The 14333-nt window shown below is 47.3% G+C and overlaps 1 protein-coding gene across 1 annotated transcript in view; it reads left to right on the forward strand.

Annotated features, from left to right (window-relative positions):
- Window positions 1–8593: 8593 nt before the first annotated feature.
- T265_11119 (hypothetical protein) overlaps window positions 8594–14333 on the forward strand; it is a gene marked incomplete at both ends in the record, with an annotated part of 10203 nt that continues 4463 nt past the window's right edge. The window contains 6 exons of the mRNA XM_009177685.1: window positions 8594–8776; window positions 8874–8984; window positions 10440–10720; window positions 11522–11876; window positions 13357–13845; window positions 14103–14257. Of these exons, the coding sequence (XP_009175949.1) occupies window positions 8594–8776; window positions 8874–8984; window positions 10440–10720; window positions 11522–11876; window positions 13357–13845; window positions 14103–14257 (1574 nt within the window). The remainder of the gene's footprint in view (window positions 8777–8873; window positions 8985–10439; window positions 10721–11521; window positions 11877–13356; window positions 13846–14102; window positions 14258–14333) is intronic.

A 14333-nucleotide genomic window follows, 5' to 3' on the forward strand; every position in this document is an offset into this window, starting at 1 on the left:
CCTCCTCGCATTCTTCTAACCAATGCCAGGAAAAGTCCTTTCCAAGCAATTGATTTAGTGGGTGGTCGAATGTCGTGTAGCGAAGACAAGAATGCTGAATGATAGCTGATTAACCTCAGAAAGGAACGTAATGATGGGACATCCTTAGGAGGTGGCATCTGCTGAAAAGCTTGAGCCTTTTCAGGGTCAGGATGACGATAAGAGGCGTCGAAGATGAAACCAAGAAACCTCTCCGTCGTCAAGAAAAATTGAAACTTCTCAGGACGGAGGCGGAGACCGTTGCCCTGAATGCGCAGCAAGACGGCATTGATTCGATCAAAAAGCTCTTCGGGTAAAACCGCAGCGATCAGCACATCGTCTAGGTATGCGACCACACCTGGAATGCCAGAAAAGATGGTGTTTAGGAACCTCTGGAAAATTTCTGGGAGGCATTTTGACGCCAAGCGGGAGACTGATGTATTGATACCATCCGCGTGTGTTAGTTGTCAACAGTGGACTTGATTCTGGTGTAACTTCAGCTTGAAGATACGCTTCAGCAAGGTCTATTTTCGCGAAGAACTTCTCTCCTTTCAGAACAGCGAGTAGATCGTCGGGCATTGGCAGTGGATAGTTGCGCTGCTGGAGAGCTGCATTTAGGTCGGTTGAGAAATCGACGCGTTTTCGGATGTCATCGACGATCGGCGCTCCACAGGCGGAGCAGAATACAAGAAACAGGACGCCTCGTTATTCCAGCCGTTGAAGTTCGGCATCTGCTAGTAGGAGAGAAGCGTACGGGACTGGTTTCTTTGGACAAAAGACTGGCGGGTACCTGTCAAGGGGTCAGGACTGCTGGCGTCGCAGTGCGCCGACCAAGACTGGATTGGAAAGTAACTGGGATTCGCCTGATAAAGTCAGATGCATGATCTAGATGCGCCGTGGAAGACTGTATTGCAAATGACACTGATTTGAGTGTCGGCTAACCACAGGCGATCGAACCAATCAGGGCCCAATAAATCCAGGTCAGCTTTCTTTACATAACACGGCCCCAAAATGTGCCTCCCCTAAAAGATACACAGCGTTGGAGCTCCTCGGAGTTCTAACTCGCCACCACAGGCACTGCTAGCAGTTTGAGCGGCTTGTCTGATCGAAGGTCGCCCGAGCATGCTCCAAAGCTTCTCCGAAATGATGGTGATGTCTGACGAGGTGTCCAACTGAAGGCGGACTGGATTACCATTGACGATGACTGTAACATACTTTCGGTGACCTGGGGTGTTGATCTTGAAGGTAGCCAACAAACTTATAGAGGAGTCAACAAGGTTCTATTTCAATTTGGGCGGCTTTGAAACGCCAGGGGCCGTAAGCATCCCTGACTGACAATACCCATCTTTGTGTCCCACGGATTTGCATTGGCGCCACCGATGCTGCTTGTAGGGACAGAGCTTGACGAAGTGCTAGGCTCTACATCGCCAGCATTGTGAAGGTGGTATCTTCTTTGAGCTTTTGTTTTGATTCGGGTCAGAATATTGTGAGGCCGATTTGATCGGCCCGGAGTGGACAAGGTCAGACTGTTGTGTAGCATGACGGGTTGCATGAAATTCGAAACGGCCGTGACTATGTCATGCTGCACGTTAATCAATCGTTTACGTTCCGACGTGATGGCCTACAGCGTCACTGATGGGTCCTACTCGATGCGACTGAAAAGTCCGGTACGGATTTCCGAATCCTTTGGGGATTGTAGACCGCATGTGGAAATCAGCGACTTGAACTGGTCTTTCGTTAACGTTCCGAGTTTGAACCGTTCGCATTCCCGGTTCGCGATGCCAGAATAAGTGAGAAAGTCGTCTGCGTCACTTTTCACCGTCTTCAGACGTCGATAACGGATGTTGAAAAGTGACGTTTGCTCGCTGAATATTTGCGACAGCGTGTGAACCGTTTCGCCAAAAGTGAAGTCACGTGGGTTCTTTGGACGAATATAGTTAGCGTACGTATCACGCTCTGCGGGTCCAAGCTTGCGGATAGGGAGGCGACTCAACTATCATCTTGAATCGGAAAACCGACTCTGAACAGGCCTTCATAGCGACGTAACCAAGCATCAAACATGCCAGCGGAGGGCTCATAGCAAAACCTGTTGATACTGTCAACCGACTGTGGGACGCTTGACGCAGCCGGTGAAGCCAAATATATAGTTGATAGCCGCTCCGTAAGTAATTTCATGCGTTACAGTTGTTGCTCAGACATTGCTTTGAGTTTATTTACCTCCATCTTGCGTCGCCAAATATGTTATGTTTCGATAACGCAGCGAGCGAACGATAAGATGAGTGGACTGTGACGATATTCTGTCCCCAGCTATGTTGCCTGATCCGAACTCCTAGTACGGCAGAATAGTGAGAAGACGAAACCTTGGACACAATTTTGTGCTCCGAACGACAGGCAATTTACTGAAAAGTGACACTGAATATATATCCTTAGTTTGACCTTGAGTAGTGCACACATGAAGATACAGAGTTTTTCGGGGGGTATTGATATCCTCAACAGATTCTACGTCAACTGTGGGCTCTATATAAGCGGTAGCTAGTGGTTATGGCAATCGTTGTTCGAAGTATTCGGCTCACCGGTCAAGATGGTCATTCTTTTCCGATCCTTGATATTTTCGCCCTCAGGCGGTTTCCGAAGGCCGGTCGCACGGAGGGCATTACCGGCCTCGTTCATTTCCCTGTCTTTCTAAGTCCACCACACTTCACGGTTGGCTCGTACGCTCACTTTCACTTGACTTCTGATAATTCGGCGCATCAAGTTATTTTCGAGACCGGCTGGGATATCTCTCCCAGATTTAATTAGTGCCACTGTTCAGTCTTATATTCAGTGCCTGAGTGCGCCTGGTGGCGCCATGCCACAAGTAAAATTCCCAGCGCCATGCGAGGAAGTGGCACTCTCGTCCCAGTATGAGTTCACATCTGATAGTGGAGTATTTGGAGAAGACTCTAGAAGATGATTCTGGCAGATTCGTCTGACATCAGGATCTACCAGTCTCTCAGTTGCCAGACGATTTATCCGCAGGCTACGTGGCCCAGAATAACGTAGGGAGAAGCCATTCCGAAAGAGTGCTTGGTCGGAATCCACAAATGTGTTCTAGAATGACCTGCTGTCAGTTATTGATCCCCTCCATGGGTAACCGATTGTAATGTGATCGATTTGAGTTTGTGGCTGCCATGCCGTTGGAAGACGCCATGTGGCCGGACGACTTTGGCCATTTTCGAAGATGGTACTGCATAAAAACAGTCTGCGATCAACACAACTGAAGCCATCGTTCCCTATTGTCAGTACGTACCGGATCCAATCCATATCGACCTAAATGAGTCTCAGATACGCTTGTGCACTCTTGTGCCCAATTGTGCTTTCATATCTCCGGCAACCACTATGATACCTGAGCTTTTATCTCGCCGCAACAGTGCATTCAGGGCGTCGTAAGATTTGTCTTTTATGGTGTGAGGGTTACAGTCAGTTGGTGCGTAAGCAGGCAGGTAGACATCGATCAACTTCCTAGTTACGAGACTCCTCCACAGACGTTGCCAGGCGACTATTGACTGGTCTCTAATCGAGCAAAAATCCTTCCGCCCGGTGACTTGGTACGATACCAACCCTGCACATCCTGCCGCAGCAGGCTGCGGATCACCAGAGGTACGTAGCGTGAAGTGAGTTGAGATTGGTGGGGCGTTTAGCCCAACCACTGTTTGAATCTTGAATTTTTGTTTCTGATATACAGCACACGCCAGTGCCAAACAAGTTTAATGTGAGGGCAAGAGCCGTTTGTTGTACTGCTTGCTTCAGAGTACGGATGTGGAAGGCAACCAGATAGACTATGCGTCGAGCCTGAACATTGATTTCGAAATATCTGAGGATGTCGGCGCCGGATAACGCAGATGTTGACTACAAAAGCGATGCACGACACACGAAGTCATCGATGTTAAGTTATGGTCGCACATTCTCATACTTTGTCGGTTCATCCATCTTGCCAACAAGCTTTTCTATCTGTACAGATGCTCGTTTTCACCAAGCATCCAAGCTATTACCTTCAACGCATAGCTCCCTTCCCAGTTCCCCAACTTAAAAGTCCACTGACAGTCCTGTGTTTACGCACCAATATATTAGCTCCCGCGTTCAATGCGCAGATTCGGTCAGCGTCTAGGATACATTGGTGGTCAGAGTGTTTGCGTGATTTGCCCTAATTCTGCTCGCAGCGTCCATGCTTCTGACCTGTACAAAAGAATGGGATGCACTGCAGCGTTGCGCACTCTACCACCTCGCTCTGCCTCATAGCTACCGGAGGTTGATGTAGGTTGCCCCGGACATCCGGACTTGAAAGCATTTTACCTTCTATCGAGTCTCAAGATGTCTTCGGCGTCGGGTTCTCCGCTTTCACTTACACCACGCTCGTGTGTTAGGTGGAAGTAACCCCTTATGTTGCTGTTGCACGATCTGATATGCACTTTACAGTAAGACTCGAGCCGGAGTCTAAACTTTGCTAATGGCGAGATGGCTCAAGTGGTTAGAGCGCGAATTTACTAACCGGAATGTTTGTGACTCGAACCAGACCTCTGCTCCTCGACTTCCCCTGTCTAGGCTTGGGAAACCTGACAGTATCCGATCCTTTGTGCTTCCTTCGGGTGGAATGGCAGCTGTGCATCTGAAGGGTGTTACAGCTGAACGACTTTACTTTTTTAAGTGGCAGTCCATCAGTAGGTTCTGAAAAACTAGTCGCTAAAATCCCAGGTAATAATAAATAATAATCATCGTGCAGTTGTAACACCTTTTCGGTGCTGCCATGCCACCCAAAGGAAGCACGAGGGCTGGGATTCTGCTAGGTTGCCCGATTCTAGACGGGATAAACAACCCGTATGTAAATATTTTATCTTGGTGTTTTTTGCTTCAGGTTTCCAGGTAATGTTGCGCAAAGTGATAGCCGGTCTCATCGAACGTGTGATCGGTTCTTATGTCGAGGATGTTAATGGTGAAAAACTTTCTATTGGTCTTCTGAATGGTTGGTTTTACCTTTCCTGCTTCTTGCATATTAATGTGTTTTCTTCAGGAAACCTGGCACTTAGTCAGTTAACTCTGAAGAGTGACACTCTCCATCGATTACTTGGTATCCCGTTGGTGCTGGATAAAGGCAAGTTGAAATCTCCATTTGTTTGTTTTTCCCATAATGATATTCTCGTTTCCGCCCATTTATTTGGAGCTGCCGAACCTTAAGTCCCTTTAATTGGTTGTTTTTCATTACTGACACTTAAGGTAGAGCCTGGGTGTTCGCTCAGATCATATAAAATAAGAAGCTGATTGATATTTTGTCCTCATAAAGCCGTCTGTTGAATGATGATGAAAGCTTGGGGGGGGGGCGGATCTATCTTAGACTGCGCGAACGTTGACAGATCAAAAAATGGAAGAACACAACCAGGTTCTAATAGTAATCGTTCACCTGTACTACCCTTTCGGTGCCTAACTGTCTTGCCACCCGAAGGAAGCACGAGGGCTGGAATGTAGCCAGGTTGCCCAATCTCACACAGGGGAAGTCGAGAGGCAGAGGTCGGGTTCGAACAACAGACCTTCCGTTCTGTAAATTCGCGCTCTGACTACTGAGCTATCTCGCCCCCACACCAGCAGGTAGCGATTCAGAACACTCCTTTGGTAGTAAACGCAGGCAGAATTCAGCGGGAAACAGTGTGACTTTAGGTTCTTGGTGCAAAGATGTGCCAGAACAAGGTGTCACCGCACTACCACGGTGAAATTGACGGAAACACCACGGAAACTCAAGTGAATTTCGCAGATAGGGTGAGATATATTAGTGCAGGTTGCTATTGTTTTTCACCTGCAACATTTGGTTTCCGGAACTATCTAGAAGGCCATCGTTATTTAGTGAATACACTACAAAGAACGGAGCAAAATCCTCATCGAAATAGTTCAGTGGATAACTAACACACATTCATGAAGGTTGCATTCTGCTACTTACCACCAAGACAGTTGCGGACGTTTTCTTGTTTTATCCTCTTCCAAGGAGTGATGCATCTCACTCGGGTGGCGCGCAAATTCCGCAAAAGACCCCTTCAAGCGAGGAGGACTTCTGGTCTTATTCAGCTAAATTAGTATGCATTAGGTTCTGTGAGATTGCACCGTACACCGTGGCCAAGGATGTACCTTCCTGTGAACTGCTCAGAACGGTAGCTTTTTTAGAGGGTCTCTCCGGGACAATTACTCTGGCACACATTACTTGGTTCCTTGAAACAGAGTTGTTTTGATTTCTGTTGAATGCTCGACATACGGAACGGATAACAGATGTACATTTGTTCACTGCGGATACCCTTCTCTATGACCTCACCCAATTCTGATTGGTGTAATTCTCCGTCGGTCAACAGGCACTATTGGTCGAGTATCCGTGCATATCCCATACACCCACCTATGGAGTCAGCCCTGGCAGTTGTGTATAGAAGATGTGGAGTTGATTGCCTATCCATCCGCCTCCGAACTATACAACCGACAAACTCGCGCGATGGGAAGCTCTGTGGACTACCAACCGGTTGATTCCACACAGACACCAACGGACGCATCCTCATTTGATCAGAAGTACTATCTCGCCCAAATGGAAGAGAAATGGTGGAAGGTGTGTTCGTGCCGCATAATTTTACTTTTTATTCACTATTTATTCGGTTATTTTTGTCCTGCGAACGTTTCTCAAGGCTTTCGAGCATGCAAGTAAGGTGAATTTGGGATAGCTTCACATGAGTGTGTTGCGTTTCGCGCGTTCGATGAAGTCGGACAGTCGAACCGGGCAAGATTGCTATTGTTTACCGTCATTTTTGGACAGAATTCTTGCGAAGTTTTCTGTAGGCTTGCTGTTCTTCACGATGGGCGGCGTGCTCATTTTGCCCTGCTTTTCTGATATATCGCTTTCTTTCAGGTTTTTTTTCAAACGTTTCTCGTTTTTTATATCACGCTGCCTTGGTTATCGATTTTGTCTTTTATCTTTAACCTCGGTTTCGCATCACAGACAATTCACAGCACAGGTGTCAACGATGCAACGGCGCTAGCTGCGGCAGTGGCAATGGGTTCCGATGCAGATGCATCTTCCTGGCTATCCTATCTGGCCTCGTTTGGCTATGCGGTCGTTCGAAGCATTCAAGTGAGTCCTATGTGAGAAGATCCAATCAATAGTTTGTTTGGCAATCTTATGGTTAGCCATTCGTGCATTGCGACCAAGGTGATGGCAACAATTCCACCGCAACAGTGTCCGGGTCTTGGTTCCAACTACACTGTGCGATCACATGAAATGCCCGACCCACTGGCCAGCGCGAACTCCTAACAGATAAGTGTTGACTAAATGTCAGTTCACTCCAACCAGGTGTGGTCTGATTTACTGCTCATCCTTTTATTCGACCCCGCAATTACCACAGTTTTCCCCTCATCAGGCGTGTTTGTTCCTCTCCTTACCAATACAGATCGAAATTCACAACGTACATTTGCGGATTGTTCAACACGCGAGTCCAACAGATTTGCTGATTGTGCCAGAATCTTTGCTCGGTGCATTCACCATCTCCCTGGAACATTTGACAGTGAAAACTACGGACGTTGGTAATCAGGTAAACACAGCATTTTATCATGGGCGGTGCGGGGTGGTTAATCAGTGTAGTGTGACCAAAATCGCATAGTTGAGTGCCAAATTAACCGTTTCTTGGTTGCTACAGCGGTGAACAACCAATTACTCTCTATACTCGAAAGATTGAGTTGAACTATACCGATCTAGCAGTTCTCCTATCATACCAATAGGCATTCACTTGCAAGATGACGCAGTGATTAGAGTGCGAATTTACTGACCGCAAGGTCCCGAACCCGACCCCTACATCTTGGCTCCTCCTGTCTAGGCTTGGGCAACCTGGCAGTATCCCAGCCCTCGTGCTTCCTTCGGGTGATATGGCAGTTAGGCACCAAAAGGGAGTTACAGTCACAAATCAACCCGAAGTTGCACAAACCAAATTTCCCCGTGCGACCCAAATTGTTAATATTTAGATCTTCACAACACAAGCTAGTGAAATATCTGGTGGGCTTATGAAATGAAGTTTGCGACCCCTGTTGATCAGTACAGTCGATGATAACTCTGAGGTTGATAAAATTCACAATTTGAAGTATTGCAGACCATCACCGTACCAACGTGGAATTCTGTTCGTTGTTTTCATCAATGTGGCATTCGATGAAACCTCTAACTTCAGTTGTGATGATGATGTAAATCTTGGTAAATGGAACTCAAACTCAACTTCCAATACACTAGTTCAGTTCAATTTACCTAGATTATCGGCTGCGGTAGCCTAGTATCTAGTTGAAAGATCCTTTACAGTGATCGACTTGTTTATTCACCCAGCGAGATGGATCAAGTGGTTAGAGCGCGAATTAACTGACCGGAAGCTCCATGGTTCGAACCCGACCTCTGCCTCTCGACTTCCCCCGTCTGGGTTTGGGCAACCTGGCAGTATCCCAGCCGTCGTGCAACTTTTGGGTGGCACGGCAGCTAGGTACTGGAAGAGTGCCACAGCTGAACAATTTTTATTTCACCTAGCAACACGTTGGTGAGATGACTCAGTGGCTCGAGTACGACCGGAAGGTCCGTGGTTTGAAACTGACCTCTGTCTCTCGACTTACCATGTCTGGGCTTGGGCAATCTGGCAATATCCCAGCCCTCGTGCTTCCTTCAGGTGACATGGCAGTTGGCCGCCGAAAGGGTGCTGAACGATCGAATTTCATATGTGCCATTGCGGTTTGTTACCAAAGTCTTCGTTGAAGGTATATTTTTTAGTGAACACATCAATATGACTTTCATTGCCGAACCCTGCTTTTACCCTCTCTTGTTCTAGGAGACCAACACCGAATGTAAGCTCATCAAAATGGACAACTTTTGCGTCAAGTGGTCTGAAGTTGTTAGTCAGGGTGTCGGTCGTTCCCCGTCGTCGACAGCAGATGTGCAGGTGAGAATCTGTCTGAATCATTGTTGTTTTGTTTCGGATTAATCTTGTTTCGAGTCACTGTGATTCTCCCTACCTTTTAAGCCGAATGATTTAAGTACTTAAATCGAGCGATTACCGGCACAAAAGGACTTTGAGAAGGTGTTCGAAGTCAGACTAAGTGTTGTGACTTGGTGGACGGTAGTGCAACTCTGTATCGGTCCCTCGGCTTCCTGCTCCGCCCACTATGGTATATCAAAAGGCAAGGTAGCTCTACACAGCCCTTTATGGAGACAAAGGAAAGTTATCACAGCTGTATTTATAGGGTAGTCACAGAGTGTTCCACAAGGTCGAGCCAGAATCTCCTTTAGGGGGCGAGAAGCGTCGAGTCAAAGGTGCTCGACTGGAATTAGCTGGCATTCTGATCAATCAGGGCATGCCTTCGTTTGGTCCGTGTCCTGCACGTGACACATCCGTCCAAATGATGTGATGCTCAGTTATTAGGAACGGCTGGCCTCCGTACATCAAGGTTTCCTTTTTGGTTTGAAATCACGATTAGTACGTTTCAAGTTAGCACAGGATCGTCGAGACGTCATCAAGGAATACCAGGGTGTTCGCCCGGAACTAATGTTTCCTCGCGTGGAGGAAGTGCAACAAACTTTATGCATTAAATGGGTAGGGATTCGGTTCTTTCCGAATGTTTGAAACATTTTTGTGAGTGTGAATTGTAGTACAGTGATTCCAGTTCATCACGTGAAAGGGGCCCCTGATCACTCCGTTGAGTTTCCTCTTGGGGATCCAGCTGGAGCAGTTGCGAATCTGAAACTGAGATGCTTTATTGCTTTATTGATATCTCAGGGTCAGTACGAACTAACTTTTATATCTAGCTAAGGGAAAAGCAAACAAACAAATTGCTTTTTCCCATGTTTCACCTTCACTATCTGGAACCGCAGTGAATCTGCGGCATGCTACTACGAGTAGTTCTACACGCGTATCCTAGGCCATATTGTCTACTTGATGAGGGCAAGACTTTTTGAAGTAAAGGCGGTTTGTCTAGCGGAATAGTGTGTCAGTACTGTCCATGACTCAATCACTTTTCGCGTGCTACTAGACTACTGTCTATGGGCCACAGAAATAGGGCATCCCTCTTGAGAAGTAAATAGGCCACTTAAGGATCGGTTCGTCAAAGCGGATTGTAATGGAAGAAAACTATCCATCGCCAGTATAGTTTCTTCGACGGGTTTTTTTTTCTCTGGAGGCTTCCTCGTAAAGGAAAGTACTGCACCGTAGTCCTGGGTGACGAAATATTCTACCTTGCAAAGTTAGCGAGTTTATGAGTTTCCATCCTATGCAGGTGGTTTTTTCCCCGACCCAGACTGTCTACCATCAATTTAAAATGAGTCACGGGTGGCCTAGTCCGCAAGTCTTTTTGCTTGTTGAACTCCTTTCTTTCAACATTTGTCTCGTCTTCTTTTTCAGCTCACCCATGACAAGCTTCTTTACGTGTTGCCCCCGAGTAGTCTAACCGGTCAACTGAAGCGAAGCAGAATGCACGAGTCAGCATCTCCACACTTGGTTGTGGATCGCTCATTTCGGAACCGTTTGGTGCAACTGGAGTTTGACACGGGTTTGGGCGACTTGAAGCTTCAATTGTCTCGGGATATGTGCAAAGCCAGTGTACATTTGGCGGAGCTGGTGACTTTAGAACAACATAGAATGGAGCAGTTTGCTCGCCGTCCGAAGGTCCCAGTCCGTTTGAAGTAAGTCTTATGGCTTTACACGCTCTTCACTCAAGTCACCTTCGCATTACTTTCATAACTGTTAGTTCAGGGAAAGAACGCTTCCTGTGAGACCTAGTTTCTGGCTTCAGAATGATATAAAACAGGCATTGTTAATGTCACGGAGGCAGCAGCTGAGTCCCCACTGTCGGATTCAAACCACGGACCTTTCGGTAAGTAAATTCGCGCTCTAACCACTTGAGCCATTTCGCATGCTAGAATCGACATTCGATCATAAAACGTATTGAATTATTGAGCTTTGGCAGCAATTTGTCATATTTCTTGATGTCTGGAGTTCCTGGGGAGGAAGAAGATCTTGAAATTTCAAACGATTTCATCCGTTACACTACGGCAAATTCCTAGAGACTCATTCAACAGCGCTTTTCCTACAGCGTGCTTCCACACGTCCTAGATCCACGGCGTACATCAGAAGGAAGCATCTCGATGAACCGTTGAAAAAGGCGCTCATTCCTCTGTTGTGCTCACCTACTGGAGATGAACGGACTTGTCGTCCGCAGCAGGTTCTACATCGGGGTTTCTGGGACTCCTGAACGTTAGGTTCAAAGGTGAAAAAGCGTAGAGGCCGGTCTGTTAGTGTTAGATGCAACTGTTTAGAGAGAAGCTCCTTGTATGTCATCACACACATGCTTGTAAACACCAAAAAGTTGATATCCACTATCTGAGCCCATTTTGTTGCACAATCGTATTGGAGATTGAGGTGTATACATGCACTGTTTCCAGCCCGAAGCTCACCTTCAAGATTCCCTTCATCATATATTTCAGTGCCACAGAATGGTGGAAATATATAGCCGGAGAAATACGCCCTCAACTGCGGCCACTATTCAATTCGACTTTGCGAATCAATCTCGTCGAGTTGGCCGCGGAAGCCAGGTCAAACTTGTTGTACGTCGACGCTTACACCAACTACCTTGTTCGTGGTTTGACCACCTTGTATCAGCCGTCTTCTGCAAAGCAGCCGGTGGGTAGCATGGAGTCCGACGGTCTGCCACAGTCAGAGTCAGATTGTGCGGACTATTTTCGAAGGCACGTAGCAGATGAACAATGGCCCGTTGGGCGCATCGCTGCCCTTCGTCTCGTTGCAATGCGCCGTGCAGCCTCCGTGTTGCATGAGTTTGTGGTAAGTGCAGGTTGGTCGCGAAAGCTGTTCCCTTTCCCTCGATTCCCTGAGAATTGTAGTGGTTCACCCCCTATTCAGGATCCAAAACGCCATGAGCCATGTTTAATGCCCATAGTGGTCGTTCCTCGATCCAAATCCATTATTTAACTTCACTGAAGACTTCCCCGCCTGACTTTCTGGAATCTCATCACTTTTGTGTACTTTTAGGCTTTCAATGTAGATCAAACCTCACTGTGTTAGCTTATGGCTTTCTGTTCAACGATGTTCTGTCTCTACCTCGCAGATCTCATCTTCAGATGTTCGACAATCGTCGTCAGAACCATAGCTCGTGTGGGGTTGTGTATGCAAATCCGTGACGAGGCAATTATTAAGCGAGTTTTTGATTGTGCGTTTAAATGCATGCAGCACTAGAAGCTACGTTGGCTGGGACGTGTTGCGTATGCCGAACCATTGTTTGCCGAAGAGGGTGCTGTTTTCCATGCTCAACTCAGATTTTGTACACAATACATCCGACGAGACCCTTGATTTGGGGACGGCGGCGTTTGGCAGAAAACTGCTCGAATGGTTCTGTTTGGTTTGTCAACGGTGAACGATGAATCACCTTGGCGATTTACTTAACAATGTTGAGGATACCAAGGAGGGCAGATGCTCACCATGAGCAGTTCTATCTGTTCTGCCTTTCTGATGAATTTCGGATTCGGACGGGTAAGGATAGAGGTAACGGATTTTGGCTACTCTGCATCCCTAACCTTGGTGTTGACAACTGCAAAGGTTTTCTGGCTTGTATGCTTCCTTGCTGGGTTGTGGCCTGGCCCGTCCACCTAAAACTTTAATGGGAATAAAGAATTCTCGAGCAGGTGAATTCTGATGCTTTGTCAGTGTAATTTATAGATTGTGGTTGTAATTTAGTTCCCGAATTCGGAAACTTCATCAGCTCCGTTGACCCGACGTTCCTATCTGGCCCGCGCCAGGCTTCGTGTAGATCTGGACCACGTTGTATTTTGGCTGTCTCCACAAGTTTCACTACCCATTGATTGATTAAATCGGCGTTAGTGCCAGATTTTTGAGACTCTGATGTGTCCAAGAACTGTGTGTTATGTGGCACAGTTGTTGTGTGTGTTAGCTTAAGCTCGTCAATACGAGTGAACCACTTTCATGTTTGTATGTGGTTGGCGGTTGGACTTCAGCAGCTTGGTTTGCCTATTCCCATTCAAATTTGATCACGTGTTGTTAATCAGCTGTTCGTCACACTTATGTGAAGACAAAAGCGCAAGGTTTTCACACTGTTGTTAGTGATTTCAGCTGATTTCAACTGAGCTGTGCCATAGCGTATCATTTCTTCGTCTAAGTGGGTCGATTTTGTCAGTTTGAAACGGGGTTTCTGCTGCTTCCTTGAAGCTCAATTTTATCCTGAGCCTTCAGAAGCTTGGTTTTGCATGGCTACTCACATTCGTTTCCCAACTATTCTTCTTTTCACCAGAAACCCCAACGTCTAAAACAGTCAGCAGACGTTTCGTCTCACAGTGGCTCACCGCTATCCTCACCATGTCCTATTGAAGGAGGGAATCACCACCAACAACAGCTAGAGCAACAGCGAACCTCGGTGTCTGCATCTCCCGGCGCAATGTCTTGGTACGCGTGGTGGAGGTATTCATCTCTTCTTGGAATACGAACACTTTGGTACGGTCCGGAAGCCACCGAAGGTGTCAAACCTTCCCTGTCTCAGTCGGATGAGATAGGATCATCTCGGAGTCGAACGGTAGCCGATTCGCCACCGACGGTGAAACAAGCCATATTCGAGCTGTTAGACGAATTGGCGCTCAGCTCTGACCCGTTGGGTGAGGTGAAATCGCCGAGCTGTGTCCCTGAAGGTGATCTCATTGCCTTTCGTCTCGTTTGTCGGGTTGTCGGTTGCTCGGTCCGACTGGTGGAGAACGATTTTCAGTTTTCGCCCCCATCAGATTTTGTGGTATGTCTGAGTTATTTTTAGAGGTCGTGGGTGGTATTTCCTATAGAATTACAGAAATTCATCAGCTGGAAAAGTGTCTAGAGTTTCATCAGCCGCATATTGTTTTACCTTCGCATCGTTCTTATGAGAAATGTATGTTGTTCACACAGGTGGGTTGGGGCGAGTTGGCCCAAGTGGTTGGAGCGCAAATTTACTGACCGGAATCATCATCATCCTCAGCTGTAATAACCGCGTACTCGTCGTACAGTGGTTGTAAGAAGCTACTAAAGCGTTCAGCTGTAGCACCCCTGCGGTGCCTAGCTGCCATCCCACCCGAAGGAAGCACGAGGGCTGGGATACTGCCAGGTTGCCCAAGCCTAGACAGGGAAGTCGAGTGGCGGAGGTCGGATTCGAACCACGAACCTACCGGTCAGTAAGCTCGCGCTCTAACCACTTGGGCCATCTCGCCGCAGTTTCGTTCACAGATGATTTGGGGGGGGGGGGGAGGG

The sequence above is a fragment of the Opisthorchis viverrini genome (genome assembly GCF_000715545.1).
Source record: "Opisthorchis viverrini unplaced genomic scaffold opera_v5_445, whole genome shotgun sequence".
Lineage (NCBI taxonomy): Eukaryota > Metazoa > Platyhelminthes > Trematoda > Opisthorchiida > Opisthorchiidae > Opisthorchis > Opisthorchis viverrini.